We start from the raw sequence: 21,499 nt of genomic DNA, 5'->3' as shown, positions 1-21,499 counted from the left end.
TAGGAAGAGCAGTATAAGCCAAAGGTAGGAGCCCAGACAATCAGAACACCTCTGCAAATGCCAGGAGGACCACAAACAAATAGCTGGACCTCCCAGAGCCACAAGATCTGTAAAGGCAAGTCATAGTAAAATGCTGAAGATTGAGTGAAATCACTTTTCTTTTGTTTGGAATGGAAGTAAGTTCTTCTCTAGGGAGGTTAGAGGTTTCCACATATTTCCGTATATCCCACTTAGCCATGGCTCCCACTGTATCTGTCCTTTATTTGAGAACTGGTGGTTTCATGCTGGTACATACAACCTACATTTTACAGCTGGGGACTCAAGGCTGAGAGAGGTAAACAGACTCGCCCAAAGCATGCAGCTAAGAGGTGGCAGAGCCTACATGTAAAGTCTTACTCTTAACTGCTATACCACAGCCTCTCCAGATCTTTTCTATATCTTCATAGTTGTCCCCCAAGGCCTGTGGTTTATTTTCCTTTGCTAGTGAGCCATGAGGTGTGAAGTCGCCAGCCTAATCCTCTTTGTTTCCTGCAGGGAGTTCTCAGGTAGGTTAAGTATGTCACCTCTGGTTATTCAGCTGTGGATTCAGAACACCTACCCATAATAAGCCTTAGCCCCAGTTTTCAGCTCATAGAAGAAGCCTTAGCTGTTTACTTCCTTCCTGATATAAAGGAACAAGTCTGTTAGCAGGTCACCTATTAGGCACCTGGTATTTGCTTGAGCTGGTAGTAGGAAGAAAAATTCCTATACAGTGCAAGTAGCCCCCAAATACTATTTTAAGTACCTCGTGGTATGAGGTCTTCTTCTTTTTTTTTTTAATTAGTAACACTAATGGCCTGAATTTGTTTTCTTGCATAGTAACAGCATATGGAGCAATTCTACTCCCAGGTGTATCATTGTCTATATTTCACATCAAGAGTGAAGTCAATCATTAGAGATTATATCCTGTACCATCTGGAAACTGACTTTCATAAATTATTTTTTAGGTCTCCCTTGCCAGAATGAAATGAACAGAATTCAGAAGCTGAGCAAGGGGAAAAGCCTACTGGGTAAGTACAATTTCTTGCCACTCGTTTAAACAACTAATTAAACCATCCATGTCTCTTGTAATGTTCGGCACAGCAATGGTTATTCAATTAGGGCCAGTGTTTCATGAAAAAAAAAAAAAAAAAGCCTCATTTTACCCCAGGCAGGGCTCTTCCAGGCAGCTGGTAATATGCCTCAGACAGCTGGATATGAGCAGAGGGTTGGCTGGGTGGGAACTGCTCCATGCTCCATCAGCCAAAAGCGAGGCCAGAGGTCAGCCCGGTGCCCGTGGGCACTCAGCCAGGGCTAGACTTCAGCATGGTCCCCACTGCTAACTCCTCCTTGACCTTGGCCTACAGTAAACCTTGGCTTTCTCTTTTTTCTAGTAAGGCCATGGAATGGAGCTCTCAAGTGTTCTTTCCAGCGCTAAAATTATAAGGCCTATAGATGATAGCATTTCCTCTATTCCCCAGATCAAGTTGTCCATTCAAAGAGGGAGATGAGCTATACTTCCTTTAAAATTTATCAGATAGGGCTGAAGGATTCCTTTGCTTAAGCATGTATCTGTTTTCACCTATTCCCTGGAGGAAAGCTTTCAGGCTGTTTAGACACTGCTTGTTTGTCCTCGGGATGTTAAGGCCGAAGCAAGTGGGTTGCGTGAGTGTGTGTTTTCCTAACAGGCGAATGTGAGACTGAGGTAAAGGTAAAAGATGCTCTGAGCCCTCCTTTCTCTGCACTTGGGGAAGGTCATGGCATTCAGACCAGGCTTGCACCGAGACGTTGGCAAACCTCATTTGTTTGCCAAAGGAGTCTGCTTTGCTTTCCTTGCTTTTTAAAAAGAACTGACAGCTGCAACATAACAATTCAGAATTATTCTTGCTAAGCCTTCAGAGGCAGGTGTATTCCCCAAGCAGACTGCCATTTCAGAAGTTTATCTATTTACTTGAAGGAAACAGCAAGTTTTCTTTCAGATTGTGAAGTATCTGCAGGCTGTGAACTCAGGCAATTTCTCCTCTTCTGATTTTTTGGGTCACCTTCAAGTGCAAATTCCCTCTTCTACTTTTTAAAATTACTTATTTCCCTAGCTTGCCTCATACTTTTGACTTCTGATAACACCCTATTTAACTTGGAAACAACTCCAAAGTTGTAGTTTTTGAACTCTCTGAGCCTAGGTTCTTCTCCTGTGTAAAAAGACATAAAGATATCTTTCAGATCTGAAGGCAGAGCGGTGGGTCCCTCCTCCCCAGGATTTTTCCAAGGCATGTGCTTACTGATCTCATTCCTCCATGAGGGATGTTATTTTGGGTTTGAGCAATGTGCCTAAGACCCACAGGATATATTACTATTTTTCTTTAAGTTGTTTTCATGGGATATGGAGATGCTATTATTGCCTCATTAATTAATAGTTAATGGGACATTTATAAGGTGTGTCATCTGAGATGTCTCATTGTCCACTTACACCAGCACACATGAGTAAAATGCTAACCTTTGTCCTACCATGAATCCCACCTTGTCTTACAGCTTGCTTTATCACATCTCCCACCTGTGGAGATTATACTGGCTGATTCATAAAAATGCCATTTATTTGCTTGCAAATTATTTTTGCATGGGGAAATCTAATATAATAACTGTATTCAGGAGCATTCATATTAAAAAAAACCCAGCAACAACAAATTATAATCAGTTATAATTACTGCCTACATAGAAAAAAATAGTAATCCTATTACATTATAGATTTAGAGCAACGTGGGGGCTCAGCCCAATTTTTTTTTTTTTTTTTTTTTTTTTTGGTCTCTCAAGTGCTGCTGTTTTCCAGCTGCAGCTCCAGGAGGAGGATCAGCGTTTCTCCCGCTATCCACTTGTTCCCTTCCTTTGTTGTTCTTAATAGAGAATCTGATTACGGGTCTCTCTGCCTTGTTTTTCTGTACTGCTCCCTTAACACTAGGGATGATGTGCACTGGCTTGAGTGCCTAAGTAAGAGGGCAGCACCACTGAGCCTCTAATAGAGGCATCAGTAGTCTTTCCTAAGTGATAGAGTGGGTTTTTCATGGTCTCTAGGGATACCATCCTAGCTGCAATCTCACTTGATCTCTGAGAACTGGTCATCTTAGAGTAGCCTGGTGAGTAGAGTGTTTAAGAGTAGGTCCTACAGTCATCTGGATTTAAATCCTAAATCTCTCCCTCCCACACCATGCTTCTTTCTGAGATAATTCCATGCTATAAAAGGTAAATTTGAAAACACAGTCACTCTAAAAATATACCAGCAGTAAAATTAGGAAGTAGAATGCTACAGTGGTAAGTAGGAGCCTCTGTTTTCATGAGGTTGATGTAGTTGATGTCACTACCAGGTCACACTAAGGAGAATTTCCCCATAGAAGATGAGCACACAGTTATGAAACACAGACACACACCCATAAGGAAAACCAAAACTAAAAACTATCATAAATAAAGATTACCTACAATTGAATGAAAATCAGATTGATATCAGACCTCCTATTGGAAACACTAATTTAAGAAGAGAAAATAATATCTTCACAGTGTGGAGGGGAAATATCTTTGCACCTAGAATTTAAAAATTTTCGCATTGATTGTTTAAATGTGATGGCAGATATTCTCAACCCATCTAAGATTCAGTAAGCTTACTAACCACAGACTTACTAAAGTATCACTAAGGACTTACGCTACCAGACAAATGATCCCAGAAGGAATTATTCAGATGCAGCTGTGAAAAAGAACTGACATGTTGTTAAATCTAAAATATGACCTATAAAAACATTTTGATAGCAAACTAGAATTAAAATTCCATACTGTTGGTGGCAGTATTAAAAAGGTGGTAAGAATGTGTTATATTTCTGATTCGTTCAGGAAGAAAGACTTGAAGTAAGCAAAATTTGATTTCCACATAAGGCAAGAAATGGGCGAAATGAAAGAAAAATATGATGAAAGAATAAGAGTAAGCATATCTGTAATTGCAATAAATGCAAATGGGCCAAACTTATTTATAATGAGATAGAAACTATTGATTGGTATTTTTAAAGAGAGTTACACCTACAACAATTCCATGGAAAGTTGAAATTAAAAGATGGTAAATATTCCTTTTATAACGTTAATATCTGACAAAAGCAAATACTTTGCATTCTAAAAAAAAGGATATAGAGGAATTGAATGACATGATTAACTAGCATTCATGCCTATATATGTATTTCTGCATATAGGCATTAAATATAGTCTTTCAGACACACATGGACTATCTACCATTGACTATATCACAAAGACAACTCAAATTTCAAGTAAATTATCACAAAACAGATTCATGTAATAATAAAATAATAATGGAAGTAAAAAAAAAAAGATTACCAAAACCCTGTACACATATGGACGTTTTATAAGTAAATATTGGTCAAAGATAAAATAAAGTAAAAACTACAAAATATTTAGAACTGAATGAAAATGAAAGCATTGTGTACCAAAATCTATGGGTAACAAATAAAGTGAAATTTAAAATAGATCAAAACAAATTAACTAGATTTTCAACTCAAAAAGTTATAAGAACAATAAGCTGAAATTAGCTGAAAATAATGAAATAAAATATCATGCTAATAGTAGCATATTAGAGATGCTTCTTTGAACAAACTTAATGAAATAGATAAATCTTTGACAATATGAAGAAGTGATAAAGTTCAAATACTGTCATGAATTTAAAGTGGGATATAAACTCAGATACAGGGGAATATTGTCGACTTGTGGTTCTCAAACTTAGTGTGTATCAGAATCACTTGGTGGGTTTATTAAAGCATAGATTGCTGGGGACCACACTCCCAGTTTCTGATTCAGTACGTCTTTGGTGGGGCCCAAGAAGGTGATGCTGTTGGGGCTGGTCCTGGGACCACACTTTGAAAAGCAGTATGAAATGGGTACTATCCATCACCACATTTTGGCCATAAAGAAACAGAAGACCAAAACAGAGCAAAAACTATGAAATTAATCAAAATGCTACCCTCATCCCTTCAAAATAGGCACCAAGCCTCAAATATGTTTATGGACGAATCCTTCGTTCTCATTTTATACACAATGTCGAGTATAGAAAAAGACAGAAAAATACCTGAGTAATTTTATGAGTTAGGAACTTCAATATAGAAACTGAAGAAAACACAAGAAACAAAGTTACATATCTCTATCATTTAGTAATGTATTTGCAGAAGGACCTGCAAATTGAATCAGCAATAGTATTCCAATAACAGTGTATCATGACCAAATAGTGTTTGTTTCAGGAAATCAAAAGTAGAGTTTTCTAATATTGTGCCACCAGTAATTTATCTCATTAAAAGTATATAAAGGATAAAAACCATATGATTTTAAGGGAAAAATAAGAACTCATCGAAGAAGGAATAGGAGGAATCCTGTCTAACCTTGGGCAAGTTGTTTAAATCCAATTTATTCCTTTTTTCTCTGTAACCAGGGAGGTAGTGATAGCCCCAACACCTCACGGTGATATTGGATGGATCAGTGCAAGGAAAGCACTTCGCTGCTGTCACCTCTTTGTTAGAAGCAGTATGGCAGTGACCGCGAATGGCTTGAACAGTGTGGTGCATGGACTGGTTGTAGTTCATAAACCTCTTGTACTGGTCAGTACTAAGTACAGAAATTGAAGCATTTAGAAATTTTATAGCAATTTCAGACTTATCTTATGCTGTTGGACAAAATACTGGTCCATGACCGATTCGAATTTAAGCAAAAACAATTTCTTCATCACAGGAGTTTGAGAAGCAGTGCTTTGGAGTTAGATTGAAGGATAAAAATCCTGGGCTTGATATTTACTAGCAGGTACCTTGGGCAGATTACTTATACTTAATTTTCTTCTACCTCAGTTTCCTATTTATTTAAAGGCAACAATGGTACACATCTTTTAGACTTGTGAGGATAAGAGCCTATGTGAATGTGTGTGTGTGTGTGTGTGTGCGTACATACATATACGCAGTGTATACGTGGTTTAGGTCCGTGCCCAGAATAAACAAGTGTTCAATATGTGTAGCTATTAGCATGCCTGTTTGAAAACTGAGCACCTTACAGTTCAATGCATTTCGGCTCCTAAAGGCCAAGGGCCCTGTAATCTTGGTTAAGTAATAACCACCAAGCCCCATTCTCTCCTGCTGGCCCTGCAGCAAATATTCTATCTGATGTGTGAGCTCTCCTCTCTGTCTTGGAGGGCATTAAACCTGAGTGTCTCTGTGCTTCTCTGATTAAAGTTGGACCCTTTGTTCCTCCAGGGGCATTCATACCTCGGTGTAATGAGGAGGGCTATTACAAAGCCACACAGTGCCACGGCAGCACAGGGCAGTGCTGGTGTGTGGATAAATATGGGAACGAGCTGGCTGGCTCCAGGAAACAGGGTGCTGTGAGCTGTGGTGAGTAAGGCCGGCATCCACCCCACAATGACCCTGGTGACCCGTGGGTCCTCCCTGTGTAAGGATCTAGGCAAAGGATTTCAAGAGGTAGCTCTGGTCTACGGTGAGTTTACAGTGGAGACACAGCCTGAAATCACATGAGCTCAAGGGAGCTTTGTCAGTGGCATGGACATACCATGACCAGTGGGTTGGATGGCAGTTTTGGACAGTCAGAGAACTATTGCAGGCAAAGAGTGACTTAGGCTGCCATCATATTTGTTAGGATTATAAACTTCCCGAGAAGGTAGAAGCATCTCAAGAATTTTAGGACTCGTATCAGAACAAAGTTTGTGGTCCATGCCACAGAGACTGAACCCAGCTGAGCAGAGATGCTCCCATGTTCAGAAAGTAAACTGTGTGGTTTTACCCTATGGTTAAGTCACATGCAAAGGGAACCCCCAACATGGGTCATGAGGTATAAGCAGAAACTAACTTCAAGTCTTCTCTTCATGCTTCAGAAGAGGAGCAGGAAACCTCAGGGGACTTTGGCAGTGGTGGCTCTGTGGTCCTGCTGGATGACCTCGAGGATGAACGGGAGCTGGAACCAAAGGACAAAGAGTGGAAGTTGAGGGTGCACACCCGAGCTGTGACGGAGGATGATGAGGACGAGGACGACGACAAAGAGGACGAGGTCGGGTACATATGGTAGTGCCCACAAGGAAGAGGACACAAGTTGTGCACAAAATTGCATCACTTCCTAGTCCTGCATTTGTATCTAAGACTCCAAGGCACCCAGGCCTCTTCTCCATTGTTGCTCTCTGTACCCGACCTGAGGTTTGGAAGACAACTGCTGCTTGTTCCCAGAGCGTTCTGATTTCGCATACGGTTGTGTGGGAGAAAGGGTGTTGTGTTTTGGTTTTTATGGGATTGGGGAATGGCTGGCTTAATTAGAGCCTCCTTCCCTCCCGTGAGATTTTTGCAAGAAGCATGTGATTTATGTGGAATTCTGACAGTCCAGGGAGCCCCCACCCTCTTAAACGTCAAAGACCCTTTTTGATTACCCACACCGGTGGTTATCACAGCATGGTTCCCAGCCTTACAGTGTCTAAGTGCTTTTCTTGTGTCCTGTTAGATGTTGTGAAAAACACACCACACTGTATCTTTTTCCGCCTGCCCCCACCACTCCTGGTATTTATTATTTAAAAAATTAGGTTTTCACATCACTATAGCTGGCTTCCTACAAACAGCAGCCTTAATTCAGTCAAAAGTCCCTTTGGGGAATTCATTTTCTATATTAAAAATTGGTGTCTGGATGCTTCTTTCTGTACATGCATAAATATGTACAGAAGAGACTCTGTGTGTGTACAAACCTCTCAGAAAAAGTATTTGGGTGTCTATTAAAAACTCATTTGAAAAACAATTATAAATTTGTCAGCTTGTCTAGACCTGGAACAAAAAATTTGTATCAAAGTCCTTTTTTGCACTAACAGTTGGAACTTGTAGCCTGCAGGCTGAGGAGGTTTCTTCTCTATGCATCAGCACAGTTGCTGGAAGCCTCTTTGATTTGGATAAGCCTCCGTCTGCATAAATTGCTTTTCTTGCAGAAGCCATGCACCTCCATGTGGGCAGCTTCACAAGCCATCTCTTTCATTTCTGCTCAAAGCTCCCTTGGGCTGCAGCCGTCCTGGTTGCCGCAGATTCCTCCCTCCCCTCCCTACTCAAGGGCTTCTTCTAAGGCATACACACATCCCCCTTATTCTCTGAGAAGACAGTACCACAGTGTTCCTTAAGAGAAGAAAATTTAGGATTCTTAATGTTTTGCTTTTGCCCCCTTTCTATCCACAAATCTTGATGAGGATACAAAAGCTGTACAGATTTTTGGACCACCCATTATCTGCAAAGAATCTCAAATGGAGACCTAGAAAGAACCTCACAGTAGCACAGGGAAGCTAGGATTGGGTTTTTAAGAGCTAGTTCTGCCCTACCCCCAACCCCTCCTCACAAGTGTTGAGACACTGATGAAGAAATCCCTTCACCATTGCATATCTGTTACCTAAATGCGTTCTTGGAATCTAGTTCCGAATTCAGTAGGGTCATCATCTCTACATTCTTTAGGATTTCTCTCCCTATCAAGCAGGCCCAGATACAAGTACCAAAGCGTAGTTTTCAAAGTGGCCTCATCCAGTTCAGTAGTGGTCCTTAAGCTCCTGCCTCACCTGGTTTCCACCTACCAGATGTCCTAAGCAGCCACCCAAGCAAGGCTCTCTGGCCCACATTTCTGTCTCTTGCTTTCCCAATGAGCTTTAGCCAGTCTACAAGAAGACCACATACTGAGGCAAAAGATATATTCAGTTAAACCACGATCACAGAGGTAGCTGACTAACCCTCTGACGTAAATTGACCATTTGTATGTACCAACCCTTCTCAAATTAGCATTTCCAATCCTTGCATTGGCTGGTCAAAGCAGCATTATCCCTAGAGTTGGTCTCAGATGGGAAATGAATATACTGGGTATAGCTAACTCCTTTGGCCTGGTAGACATGAGCAGAACCAGAAGACTGAGGTTTGGACTTAACTTTCTCCAGAAGGAGACCACAGGCAAGCTCTGTATTGGGATCTCAACTCCATCACCTCCATTTCTGTATTTTTTTTTTTTTTCCTCACTCGAACAAAACTTTGAGATCATAATTTAGAGAACAGGTGCTTAATTGCAGCTACATTACAATAAAGTGTAAAAAAAATTAAGACATATTAAAAAATCTCAATTTAAACCAAAGAAGACCATTGTTACCATCTCCTCTGAGCGTGGAAAAATGTACAAGAGAAATTAAAATCGACAAATTGATTTCACTTAGAAGAATTTCTAGGAGCAGAGTGAACCACTGATTTTAATTTGCCTAATTATCTTATGAGAAGTGTCAAATTAAGATGACACTTACAGATCCTTAGCATTAACTTAATGCTGGAGAAGAGTGCTTAATACACAATTCCCACTAAGGGAGTGAGATGCCATTTTCAGAGGTGTTCCAAGAAGATATTTTGATTCATTAAAATATTAAATAAAAAGCTCTCCTAAGACTGGAGCCCAAAATCAATATAGCAACATTAATACCATTTTTCATGCCTGACTTTGACATGACTGCACTAGGTTTTTCAAAGGTCTTTATGCTTTCCACGAGTACTAAAGATTAGATTTTGAGTTACCTTATCCTTAAAAGTAGAATATTTGTTTTCCTCTTTTTGGCAGGAGCTCCTTAGTTACAATGACCAAGTATACATAAAAGATTGATTTTAAAAAGATAGTATTGTGATAATCCAATCCCTTATCTAAAACAGGTATTGAAATGAATCCTCACTAACTCATTTTCGAAAACTCAGTAAATAGTTTTATTCTTATTCTGCAAATCGTTCTTTTATTTAATACCATTTCCTTTGCATCCAACTTATGTCCTAGAATTTTCTTCCACCATGGTTAGTTGTCTGCCATATTAATGTTTTTATTTCTACAGATATTCTAGGCATGGGAATACCTTAATACTGAATTTGAGGGTTTTTTTTTTTTAAAATCAGTTTTCCCTTCTTTATGCCCATTTCCCTACACCCAGCATCAAATGACAGTGTGTCTGTCCAGATCTGCCCCTCTGCTTTTCCCAGGATGTTTTGGCTTTGCTTTTTTTTTTTTTTTTTTTTTTACCTTGACCACACTGTACAGTAACATCCAAGAGCCCTTTCTGTAGTGGGTGGTTTTGGTCTTTTTATACCTTTTTCTCAGTCACTGATGTTTGTTCCTGTTAAATGTGTAGCATTGTAATGACAGCCCATCAAATCCAGAGTGTCAGTTCATTGTCCCTATTGTAGACGAAATAGTGATGTAGAAAAACCTAGTAAATTCTGAATGCTTTTCCACGTAGACTTATCTGGAATGTGAACACGACTCTTTGGTTAATAGTTAATGCTTAACTGTAGTCCTGAGTAGGTGCATTTCTGTCTGTCTCAATAAATTTTACTTTGTCTGCAATATCTGAGTGTTCGTATTGTGTTGGCTTGGGTGTGAACTCACCAGGCCATGTCCCACACACAGTCACTGGAGAACAGGATGGGCAGAGGAAGGGAATTGCCAGTGAGGCCCTCAATCAAGACTTCTGGACATGGGAGAGAGGTCGAGCTGCTGGAGGCCTGGCCTGGCCTGGCCTCCTGGCACACCCTGCACCTGCTCAGTCTAGGCCCAGCCCACCTGACTCCTCATTTAGCTGCTTTTGCTTCTTTCAAGCTCCAACTATATTCCTTACCCATCAGATCTCACTATTTTACCATCCTATTTACAACCTTAAACTTTCTCAACTTTGTTTATTCCTTCTTTCCCCAGCCAATTCTCCAATTCTCCTGGAAAACAAACAAAAAAAAAACAACATAATATCCACCTCTCTCCCCTTTACAAAAAGCCTGAGTTCTCCCCTGTCCATGCTTGTCAAACATCAGAAAGCACCCAAATTGGAACAGGAATTATTTCCTTCCATCTTTACCCACACTTGGGCCAGTGTGTCTTTGACTTAATTATACCCTGAGTGAGTAATTTCACCATGAGCTGAAGTAGAAACTATCTAATGAATAATTCCATTCTTTCACCCTGTGGACTAGATTTTATAGACAATTTGCAGATTGACAGTTCAAGAAAAGGTGCTTCATAAATCCACACAATAACTAATGTCAGATGAACAATGGCCCATATGAAGCCTCTGAAGTAGTAAAGCATACATTAAAGAGTTGTTGGCATTTCTGGACATACTCCAAATTCCTCTCAGATCAGCAGTTTTCCAGGTAAAACCCCAAATTTCTCCTAAAGTTACACCTTGGCCCTTTAAGGGCCAGGACCTAAGAAGGAGAACAGGAAGCCAGTTCTCCAGCTTTGGTTATGCAGCAGAGTAAAGAGGTCACAGTACAAGGGTATTTTTAAAAGTTCGTGGAAAAATAGAGTTGAAAGATAACATGAATCTTTTCTTGAACTTTTTCAAGTACCCTCAAATTTTCTCAAAATTCCTAGTCATAAGATTTGCTTTGATATATTGATGCAAGATAAGAGCAAGATTTTAAAATTTGTTCATTCGACAAGCCTTTGTAGATAAATTGGTAGATTTATAGAGTAATCTTCGTTGGATGGATGAACGTCACTGTGGGCAGGCAGCACATTTAGTTCTAGGAATATAAAAGTGAATAAGACCTCGTGCCTGCTCTTTAAAGTTAATCTTGAAAAAGACAGACACATAAATAGTTGTTACAGTAGAGGTTGATGGATGTGATAATTGATGCCAGTGACAACTCAAGCCTTACTAAAGCTTGCCTTCTTTTGTTCCTTTTATCTGTCATTTCTTGGTTCTCCTCCTGTCTCTCTGGTCATTCCTTTTAGGTCTCCTGTATCTCCTGTTGTTCAACTGGTTCTGTTAATATTGGTATTTCTCAGATCTGTGACCCTAGCCACTTCTCTTTAACTTCTTATGCTTTCTCTTATGTCTTATCTGTGCCTATGGTTTCAAACATCTCTTTCACTCTGAGAAGCCCCCCAAAAGTTATGGCAGTTCTGCAAAAAATTAAACATAGAATCCCCAGGTGATCCAGCAACTGCACTTCTAGATATTCACCCAAAAGAACTGAAAACAGAGACTTGAATAGATACTTATACACCAATGTTCATAGTCAGATGTCCACCAGCAGATGAACGGATAAACAAATGGTGGTACAGACATGCAATGGAATATTATTTAGCCTTAAAAAAAAGGAAACTCAGCTACATGCTGTAACATGGGTGAACCTTGAAAACATTATGCTAAATGAAATAAGCCAACACAAAAGGACAATATTGTATGATTCCACTTTTATGAGTTCGCTGGAATAGTCACATTTACAGAGATGAATAGCAGAGTAGTGGTTACCGGGGGCCGAGGAGAATGGGAAGTGGGGAGCTAGTGTTTAATGGGTACCGAGTTTCAGTTTGGAATGATGAAGAGGTTCCGGAGCTAGATAGCAGCGATAGTTGTACAATAACGTGAAGGCACTTAATCCCATTGAACTGTACACTTAAAAATGGTTAAAATAGTAAATTTCATGTTATGCATATTTTACCACAGTGAAAAAGGGAAAAAGATGTCCTTCTGTCCTGCTCTTTCTCACTCCTCAGTGCTCAGCACACGGTAGGTGACAGTAATGGACACAAGCGAAAGGCGATGGTAACAGAGAAGACTGACCAATTCATTCTGCCTAGAAAGATTGATTTTTTTTAAAGCGACCTCATAAAAAGATGACATTTGATTAATATTCTTATACAGATTGAATTTTTCACCAATGCACACAAGTTGAATTTTTTAACAGCTTGATTGAAGTATAATGTATTTAGTATAAAAATCCACCTATTTTTGGTGTGACTTTTATTAAATTTAGTTATTAATCACACCACATCTAATTGTAGAACACTTCCATTATCCCAAAAAGAAACCTCATACCCAGATATATATAGTCGTTCCCCTTTCCCACGCTGAGCCCCAGGCAACCACCAAACGACTTTCTGTCTCTAAAGGTTTGCCTTTTCTGACCATTTCATATAAATAGAATCATACAATGTGTGGCTTTGTGTAGGACCACTGGTGACAAATCCAATGTCAATGAGTTATATTGTTCACAGGTTTGAAGATTACAAATTCGGGCGGTAAACCTGGTGCCACATAATGATTTGCAAGGACTTTCAATCAAGGGTCTTGAGACTAAACTGCTGACAACACATGCCCTCCAAAATCACAGAGCAATCCTCTTTTCTTGGCATTCCTATTGTTTTTACTATTTACCGTTTTTACTTTCTTTTTCTCTTTTTAAAGGGCTTAGAGATCATTTGCTTGTATTTAACAAGATTATTTTCTTCCCACATATTTTTCACAGATTTGAACTCTATTTATATAAATCTAAGCTTAATTTTAAAAAGATGTGTCACTAATTACATCTGGCAAAAAGAAACAAGGAGACTCATTAAAACCCAAGTTTTAGTGCTTACAAAAATTCTGGCTAGTTCATAACATCAAGACCTGGGCGATGCTGTTTCTGTGGCTTATAGATCCAGGGCTCAGGCAGCTTTCACTCACCTGGTCATTTGTGCCCATTTTCAAAAACCAATGAAGATATCAGCTTAACAGTCTACTCAGTGGTCTACACTCTTCTCCCATTGAGAGAACACAACTGGAGTGATCTTTGCAAGCTAAGAGGAGTGACAATGCCTTAACATAGAGCTATGTCGGGCCGAGCCCGTGGCGCACTTGGTAGAGTGCTGCGCTGGCAGCGCGGCGAGGCTTCCGCCGCGGGTTCGGATCCTATATAGGACTGACCGGTGCACTCACTGGCTGAGTGCCGGTCACGAAAAAACGACAAAAAAAAAAAAAAAAAACATAGAGCTATGTCACAAGGATGTTGTGTCACAAATGGATAGTTTCACCTCTGCACAGTACAGCTTGTCATGGGAGAACCTGGTACAGGAGTGAGTCAGGATAAAAGGGAAATAATGTTAAAAACCATCATTAGATGCCAAGACTTAGTGTAGGCTGTTTACCTACATTATCTCCTAAAAGTCTCAAGGACAGTTCAGTAGGTAGAAGCAATGACTGCTTTACAGAGAGGTTGAGCAACTTGTCTAAAATCACATAGCTGGTAAATGGCAGAGTGAGGATTTGAACTCCATGTGGGCAGTCTCTAGCCCACGTTCTTAACTGCTGTGCTGTGGGGCTCTGTGCTCTGACTTAAAAAATGAAATATACATTAGATAGGTGAAATGAAAGGTAACTAACACCACCCTGCCCCCCCCCCCCACACACACATAAACAAAGCAGACACTCTGGACCTTGGGGAAAAGTCTGGCAATATATCCAATTCACATTTACTAGTTATCACATACCTAGCACTATATGATGAGGAAATCAGACCTGGTCCTCGAAGAGTTCCTGATTCTGTGCTAGGGAGAGCAGAGGACAGAGTGTTAGGCAGCCTGGTTCTCCATGATTCCTTAGTCAGGTCCCTCCCATTTCTGGGCCTCAGGTGTCTCACCTGGGCCTGCTGGTCTCTGAAGTCCTGTGATTCTGCACTCACTGGAAGCCTGTGGTCTTTGCTCCTGTCTAACACCATTTCTGCACATCAAAACCTTGCCATTGGGCTTGCCCCAGATTCCCACAGCTTTGAGGACAACAAAGCCCCACATATTTCTTAAACACCAAGCTGTACTACATGGAGTAGGTTTCTCTTATAAATGGGGTGAATTAAGATGAATTTTGTTTGGAGAATTGCTTTACACTTTAATCATACACTGCCCTCCCCTCTCTCACTTGATCTCAGCCTCCCTGTGGTTCCTCGAAGTCTGGGTCCCAACTTCACAGCACTCGATGCTTCTTTCACCACAAACTGCCATATTTCACTTGTGGCTGAGTGGAGAATTCATTTCACTTCACTATTTAGTCTTGATAGCACAAACATATATTCAGAGCTGACATATTTTCATTATGGAGAAGCAAAACTCTCAAACTGAGGCTGCCCATAGGGATTAATGAGGGGAATGGTTATTTATTCTGCTGCTTGACATTTTGTGCAGAACAATCCCCAGTCGTTTTATACTTTAACAAATAGTTCATGAACAAAGGAACTTAGTACTTTGGATGAGTACCAAACCTGGATTTAGGAGCTGGCAAACATTAACCAGTAGAAGTGCAGCCATTTTCCAGAATCACATCTAATGCAAGTGTACTATATAATGTCACAGTCAGCTGGCCATGGGAGACAGGCATTCCTAACACCAGATAGCACCACCTCCCTTAAAAATTGACCACACAAACCTCTCCTTGGGAATTCTAAGGACAATAGAGGAGTGGCCTCTTCTGACAGTTGAGGGGGGGCATGCAGGGTGGAATCCTTTACCCCAACATAAATGTCTGGCTGGTCTGTGGATTCAGTCGACCACCTCTGTTAACATGAAAATATCCTGGACCACATTTGGTTGGAAGCCCATGGCTCCCTTTCACTGCATAAAATACCATACAAACTCCACAACATTTTTTCACTCTACACAAGGCCTAGCACCATGTGCCTTGATCTCCTTTTCCACTTTAATCCTTTCCCTTAGCCTGCTTTACTTTTATCCTACAGTAGTTTTCTCGGTTTCTGGAATACTCCCTCCACTTCCCCTTTTAAGCCGTGTGCTTGGCTGACATGCCTCCTGCCTGACATATTTCAGGTGATATTCTACCCACCCTGCATGGCCCCCCTCAACCGTCAGAAGAGGCCACTCCTCTGTTGCCTCACAAAAGCATAGTCTAGACCTTTTGGCTGGTTTGCATGCTCAATACAACTCTTTTTGAAAGAAAAAGAAACAAAATAATAAACCAAGGTCAAATAATAAACCAAGGTCAATCATGAATAGAACCTCTGGTAACGTTCCAAGGCTCAGAGAAATCCTCATGAATTCAATCTGTTCAACAAATATTTATTGTACCGCTATACTGTATCTATTAGTGGGTTTCTTTCCATTCTAGAATCTATGACATTCAGAGTGGAGAGCGTTTCCCAGCTCTAGGACCACATCTGAGGGTCCTGCACTTGCTAGATCCAGGATACCCCATTTATCGTTGTGTCTACTCCCTTATTTCTGAGCTGAAGTTGGAGGGACAAGGGGGACATGATCCCTAAAAGCACACCCTCCCCAAATTGCTGCCAAGTTATCTTAGTCCAGGAAACTCTGAGGTAGCCGGGATGAGGCCTGAGCTCTTGTGCACAAAAACCCTATGGATTACCCAAAGCATCTGAACCTGCCTCCCACCCCATGCCCCAGGCTTATGAGCAAGTGAATTGTCCACACCTCTACTGGGTGCTGGCATCAGCATGATCACAGGTCCAGTAAGGAGTATGGAGAGTGATAAGAACTTATCAGAGGGGCAAGATGATTCAGTGATCTCAATGTTTGGTAATAGGGCTGACAAGATGCTCAGAGAATACACTCCTGATACAGTATTTCTCAAAATGCTGAAAAAAAAAATTTACTTTCCCAATAGCTCAGCCATCAAGATATATACATATCTATCTATAGGTACCTATAGATAGATATCTGTTGATATAGATATTTAACTTCTTAAATAGCAGGAAGAAAAAAAAAAAGAAAGAAAGGGAAAACCCACAAGGTTATGCTAATGCTAGAGCTAGCTTTTGCCTCAGAGCATCTGCTAATTTTTTGGTGGTCTCTAGCTATGTTTTAATAGTCTGCAGGTACAAGAGATAGGAGACAAAGCCTAGGCATCATCAGGATGGGGGTGATCTTAGAAACTCCAGGAAAGCCAAGACCTTCGAAATGCAATGACCTCGGTGAATGAATTTGTTAATAAATTTTCAAAAAGACATAGGGAAACGGAGGGTGGATGGAAATGCCAGTCTTGGCACTGGCCCCAAATAGGATGGAATAAAAATAAGAAAGAAAAACATTTTCCATGAGACTTGCTAACATAACTTGAATTCATATGGGTTTGAAGGCAGAATTCATATCACCTACGTGGTCCAAAACTCAAGAAAATCAAACTTAATGCATATCTAGCAGAAGCAAACACAAATCTTCTTTAGTGGATAGCTGAAGAAATAACCCCAAATATAGTAAAAATAACAAAGATATAGAAAATTTGGGGAAATAATATTCAAGTATTAAATATAAAGTGAGAAGATTCCAATATAAGTATGATTGAAGTTTCAGAAGAATGTAGTAAATAGGGTAAAAGCAATACTTAAAGAATGAATGGGTTATAATTTTCCAAAATTAATAGATGTCACCAATTCTTGATTCAGAAAGTCCCCAAAATATCAACCAAAATAATAAAAATAAATCCCTAGACATACCATAGTCTACAGAGCACCAAAGACAAAGAAAAAATCCTGAAAGGCAGCCAGAAATAGAAGATGGATTACCTTCACCCTTCAAAGGAATATTAGATCACTGGCTCTCAAACTTTTGTTTGCAGCAGAATCACCTGGAGGACTCTTTTTAAAACACATTCCTGAGCTCCAGCTTCAGAGTTAGGATTCAGTAGGTCTGGAATAAAGGTCAAAAAAATTGCATTTCTAACAAGCTTCAATGTAGTACTGATGCTGCTGGTCAAGGGATCACCATTTGACAACCATTGAATTAGACTGATAGTTGCATTATAAAGAGCAGCAGTGGAAGACAAGAGACAATGGAATGATATCTGTAAAGTGCCAAGTGAAAAAATCACTGCCAATCTAGAATTGATACCCAGGAAAACCATCTTCCAAGAATGAGTGCAAAATAAAGATATCATTGGACAAAAATTGAGAGTTTATTGACAACAGGCTTTCACTGAAATAACTTCTAGAATATATGCTTCAGGAGGAAGGAAAATTATTCCAGAAAGGTCTGAGATGCAAGAAGAAATGGGGAAGCAAAGAAAATGGTAAATATGGGTAAATTTAAACCAATGTTGATTGTGCAAAACAAAAACACTACTCTGAAAAATTAGAATGAACACTGTAGTATACAAAAGCATACAGATCAAGGTTGGAATGATCAGATCTAAAACATTGTAAGATCCTTATTTGTGTTAGGAGAAAAATGCGTGTTTATTAATTTAGACTTATAAAACAAAATATAAGTATTAAAATTTCCAGTGCACTCACCATTCAAATGGTAACAAAGTATATAACACCAAATTAGTTGAGGGGAAAGTATGAAATGAGAGAAAAAGAAAAACTGTCTAAAGGAATTTACAAAAAAACAAAAAATAAGAAACTACCATATTTATCTCAACAAGTAAAACATTTATTTATCTCAATGTTTATTTTAATATTTTGTAATTTTCTTGTAATGTTATTTAACTTAATATTTATCTTAATGTTAGTTAATTCATTAAATAGGAAACCCATTACATATTAATACTAATAACATTTTATTAAAAGAAATATATGTTCCAAAACAATAAAAAATTAATGAGAAGAGCAGCATTGCTCTATATTTGTGCAAATCTCTGATTTAACAGCTGCATTGTCATATCTGCTACTGCATTCAATCTATTGCAATATGCTGCTCTGGTTGAAATATATGAAGAAGATCCAGTTTTACACAGATATAAGGTTGAAAAGGAAGGACCCTTTTCAAACTCTCTGAAAGGGTCTTGGGGGCTTCCAGGGCTCCTGGAACTATTCTTTAATAACTACTACATTAAAATTTTCCTGTTTCAAGATTGCAAATAAAACGCATGTAGCAATCTTCTGCTTCCTATAGAAAATATATTAAAATAAAAATGTATGGCTGCACTTGAATGATTAGGTGTGTCTATATGAGGGGACAGAGGGAATTCTGTGAAGGACACTTCTATCATAAAAAATTAGAAATGCCATCAAAAATGTCCTGTGAATTGAGGTGGTAGAAGCCAGAACCCAAAGGTGATCTCAAAGCAATGAATAGGGTACTGGCTAAGTCAAGGTACTCTAGGCAGATAAGACCTTGTCCATCACTCCTGCTCTTCCTTGGGCACCAAGCAGTAGCAATGGGGCAGGGGGTGGCAGGGGACATCTGTCTGAAGATGACAACTGGGATCAAAGAGGGAGGGCAGTGCTTCCAGTGTCACGAGAAACAGCAGGGGAATGCTAACTATTCCACCCAGCCATTCAATCCACACTTGCCCATTCTTCCTGTACACATTGAATTCAAAATAGGGACACCTGCTATGGCCCCATAGTATAGACATGCTAGTCAGTTTAACTGGAAATTTCAAGCACCAAGATGAACACGCAATCAAAAGTCATCCAATATTGGAGGAAATTTAGTACCACGGAAGAGGCTCCAAACTTGATCAATGGCAGGACTTATTATACCCAAGGACAAAGAATACAGAAATAAAAAGATGACGTTTACATAAAGATAATTAATACAGAGAGAATCTTTAAAAATAAAACATATTTATTACCTTCTTAAAATGAAAAAAAAAATTCATAATGGGGGAATAATTCTCAATAGATGGACCAAAACACCAAATAAATACTTAAAAGAGAAAGAATTAGCTGGAAGATGGAGTTAAGGAATTCTTCCAGAATGCAGCCAAAGGGGTAATCAGATGAAAAGGAAGAAAGATAAGTTGAGAAATGTGGAGGAGAGATTCAGAAACACGCATGCTTTTAATGGAAGTTCTGGAGAGAGTGAGCAATGGTAACAGAGGGGTAGGGATAAGAGAAGAAAGGACAGTCAGGAACTGAGGATGGGCACGAGTCTTCAGTTTAAGAGACGATTAGATGTCAAAAAAAAAGGTTATATCAAAGGATACATGTGAAACTCTAAAATCTGCTAGAAAATTCAGCATACCTACACATAAATAAATCAATTTGATATGAGAGACTCAAATACAGACAGTGGCCAGACCATGTATAAAAACAGAACTCTGACCCACAATCTGTAGAAACCAGCCCAGGAAGCCAGCCTGCTAATTACAATCAGACATGTATGAAGCCAGACCAGTATCTCTAACAACAATCCAGAAAGCCGAGCAATAACACCTGTAATAATTGTCCCCAAGCAGCCAGGATTTCATTAATAACTGACAGCTTCCCTAATTTTGTCCCCACTTCCAACTTAAGACTAATCAGAGAGAGCGAAATATGCACCCATACCCAGTCACGCAGGATAGTCACGCAGGATGTCCCACTTCTAGGTAGCCCACTTACACCTTCCTCATGCCAACAGTTCCAGTTAGGCCACACCTGAAGCCTTCCCTATTTTCCACTATAGAGCTTTTCCTCTCCTCTGCCTGCCTTTGAGTCTCTGTCAAGTGCAAGGGCTGGTGGCTGAGTTCCTTGCTATAGCAAGCTCTGAATAAATAACCTTCGTTTGTTCTCATTTGGTTGGTCTTCATTTATTTCCATCATTATTGTGGAGGCTGCACAGAAACCCTGCCTGCCCAGACCCCAGCTGTCAACCAGGTGCGGTACCCACAAAGGCCCCTCGTGCCTTGCTGCTTGTGGCTTGTCATACCCTGTGATGCAGCACTGAGTCTGTACTGTTTCCTTTGTATAGCGTTCCTTGGCTACTAATTTTCAAGTTGGTCCTTGTCATCCCTTTTTTGCTGTCTTTTGTGTTACTGTTTTGTGTTATCCTGTCTAAAAACGTTATTTGTCATAAGGGGAATCACAGGGCCAAACACAGGCAACGGCCATATCTGGATTCACAGACTGTTTGAGTTTTTGGTTCTCACTGGACTGGTGTCCATTGGACAAACTTTACTGCGTGTTACCAATAAAACTGGATGAGATTCTCCTCCTATCTTGATTTTGTGTCCTGAGAGTTTGACTTTGATCCAGAGAGAGCATTCTTTCCGGTTTTCCACCTGCTGCAGGCACAGATCATCAGGTCCGTGTTCAGAGGCAGTCAACTGTCAGGTTGGGGACCTGCACAAGCATTACATCCCTCCTGACCATCACCAGCTCTCGTGGGGTCCTCTAAGTCTAAATCCTCTCCTCTACCTGAAAAAATTCCTGCTTCTTGTAGGTACTTGGATTACAATCCTAATTCTTGTGCCATCTTTCTAAATGGCATCACTTCACTGAGGATGATTTATGTCTTCAGTGCCACCCTGGGAAACATTTGATTTGAACAAAATTGTTCATTTGGGAGGCACCTGAGAAAAGAAAGGGAATAAGATTTTATAAGCCCAATGGGCAGCAATTTTAATTGATATCCAGAGGCTTCCAAATAAAACTTTGAATCAAAAACTGCTTCACTAAAATATTCTTTGGCCAAAACTGAAGAGCAATTAGACAAACTTAATAACAAACTAGACTCATTTCCCTAGCAAGTCCTCCCCCTCCTATCCTCCAGTTGCCTCTCTATAGCCAGTATTTCCTCTCATCCTTCTGATCTCTTCTTCTGCACCTTCCCTGTCCCCTTCCCCTTGTCCAGACACACTACCTCTTCCCAGCAACTTTCCTAAAACTCAAAAATGCCAGTTGCCTCTAAGAATCCATCTCTCCCATGAGCGAGGCATGTAGGCAACTGTAGAACTAAAGCCTTGGACCTGAGCTGAATT

At 39.9% G+C, this 21,499-nt stretch overlaps 1 protein-coding gene across 1 annotated transcript in view; it reads left to right on the top strand.

Moving 5' to 3' along the window:
* The window catches only part of SPOCK1 (SPARC (osteonectin), cwcv and kazal like domains proteoglycan 1), a 498,033-nt gene extending 490,914 nt beyond the window's left edge, over positions 1-7,119 (top strand). The window contains exons 8-10 of the mRNA XM_063086936.1: positions 987-1,049; positions 6,294-6,431; positions 6,929-7,119. Of these exons, the coding sequence (XP_062943006.1) occupies positions 987-1,049; positions 6,294-6,431; positions 6,929-7,119 (392 nt within the window). The remainder of the gene's footprint in view (positions 1-986; positions 1,050-6,293; positions 6,432-6,928) is intronic.
* Positions 7,120-21,499: the final 14,380 nt, after the last annotated feature.

The sequence above is a fragment of the Cynocephalus volans genome, chromosome 2, assembly GCF_027409185.1.
Source record: "Cynocephalus volans isolate mCynVol1 chromosome 2, mCynVol1.pri, whole genome shotgun sequence".
In the NCBI taxonomy this organism is placed as follows: domain Eukaryota; kingdom Metazoa; phylum Chordata; class Mammalia; order Dermoptera; family Cynocephalidae; genus Cynocephalus; species Cynocephalus volans.
Note: the sequence above shows the minus strand (reverse complement) of the source record. Positions and strands in the feature narration are given on the sequence as shown.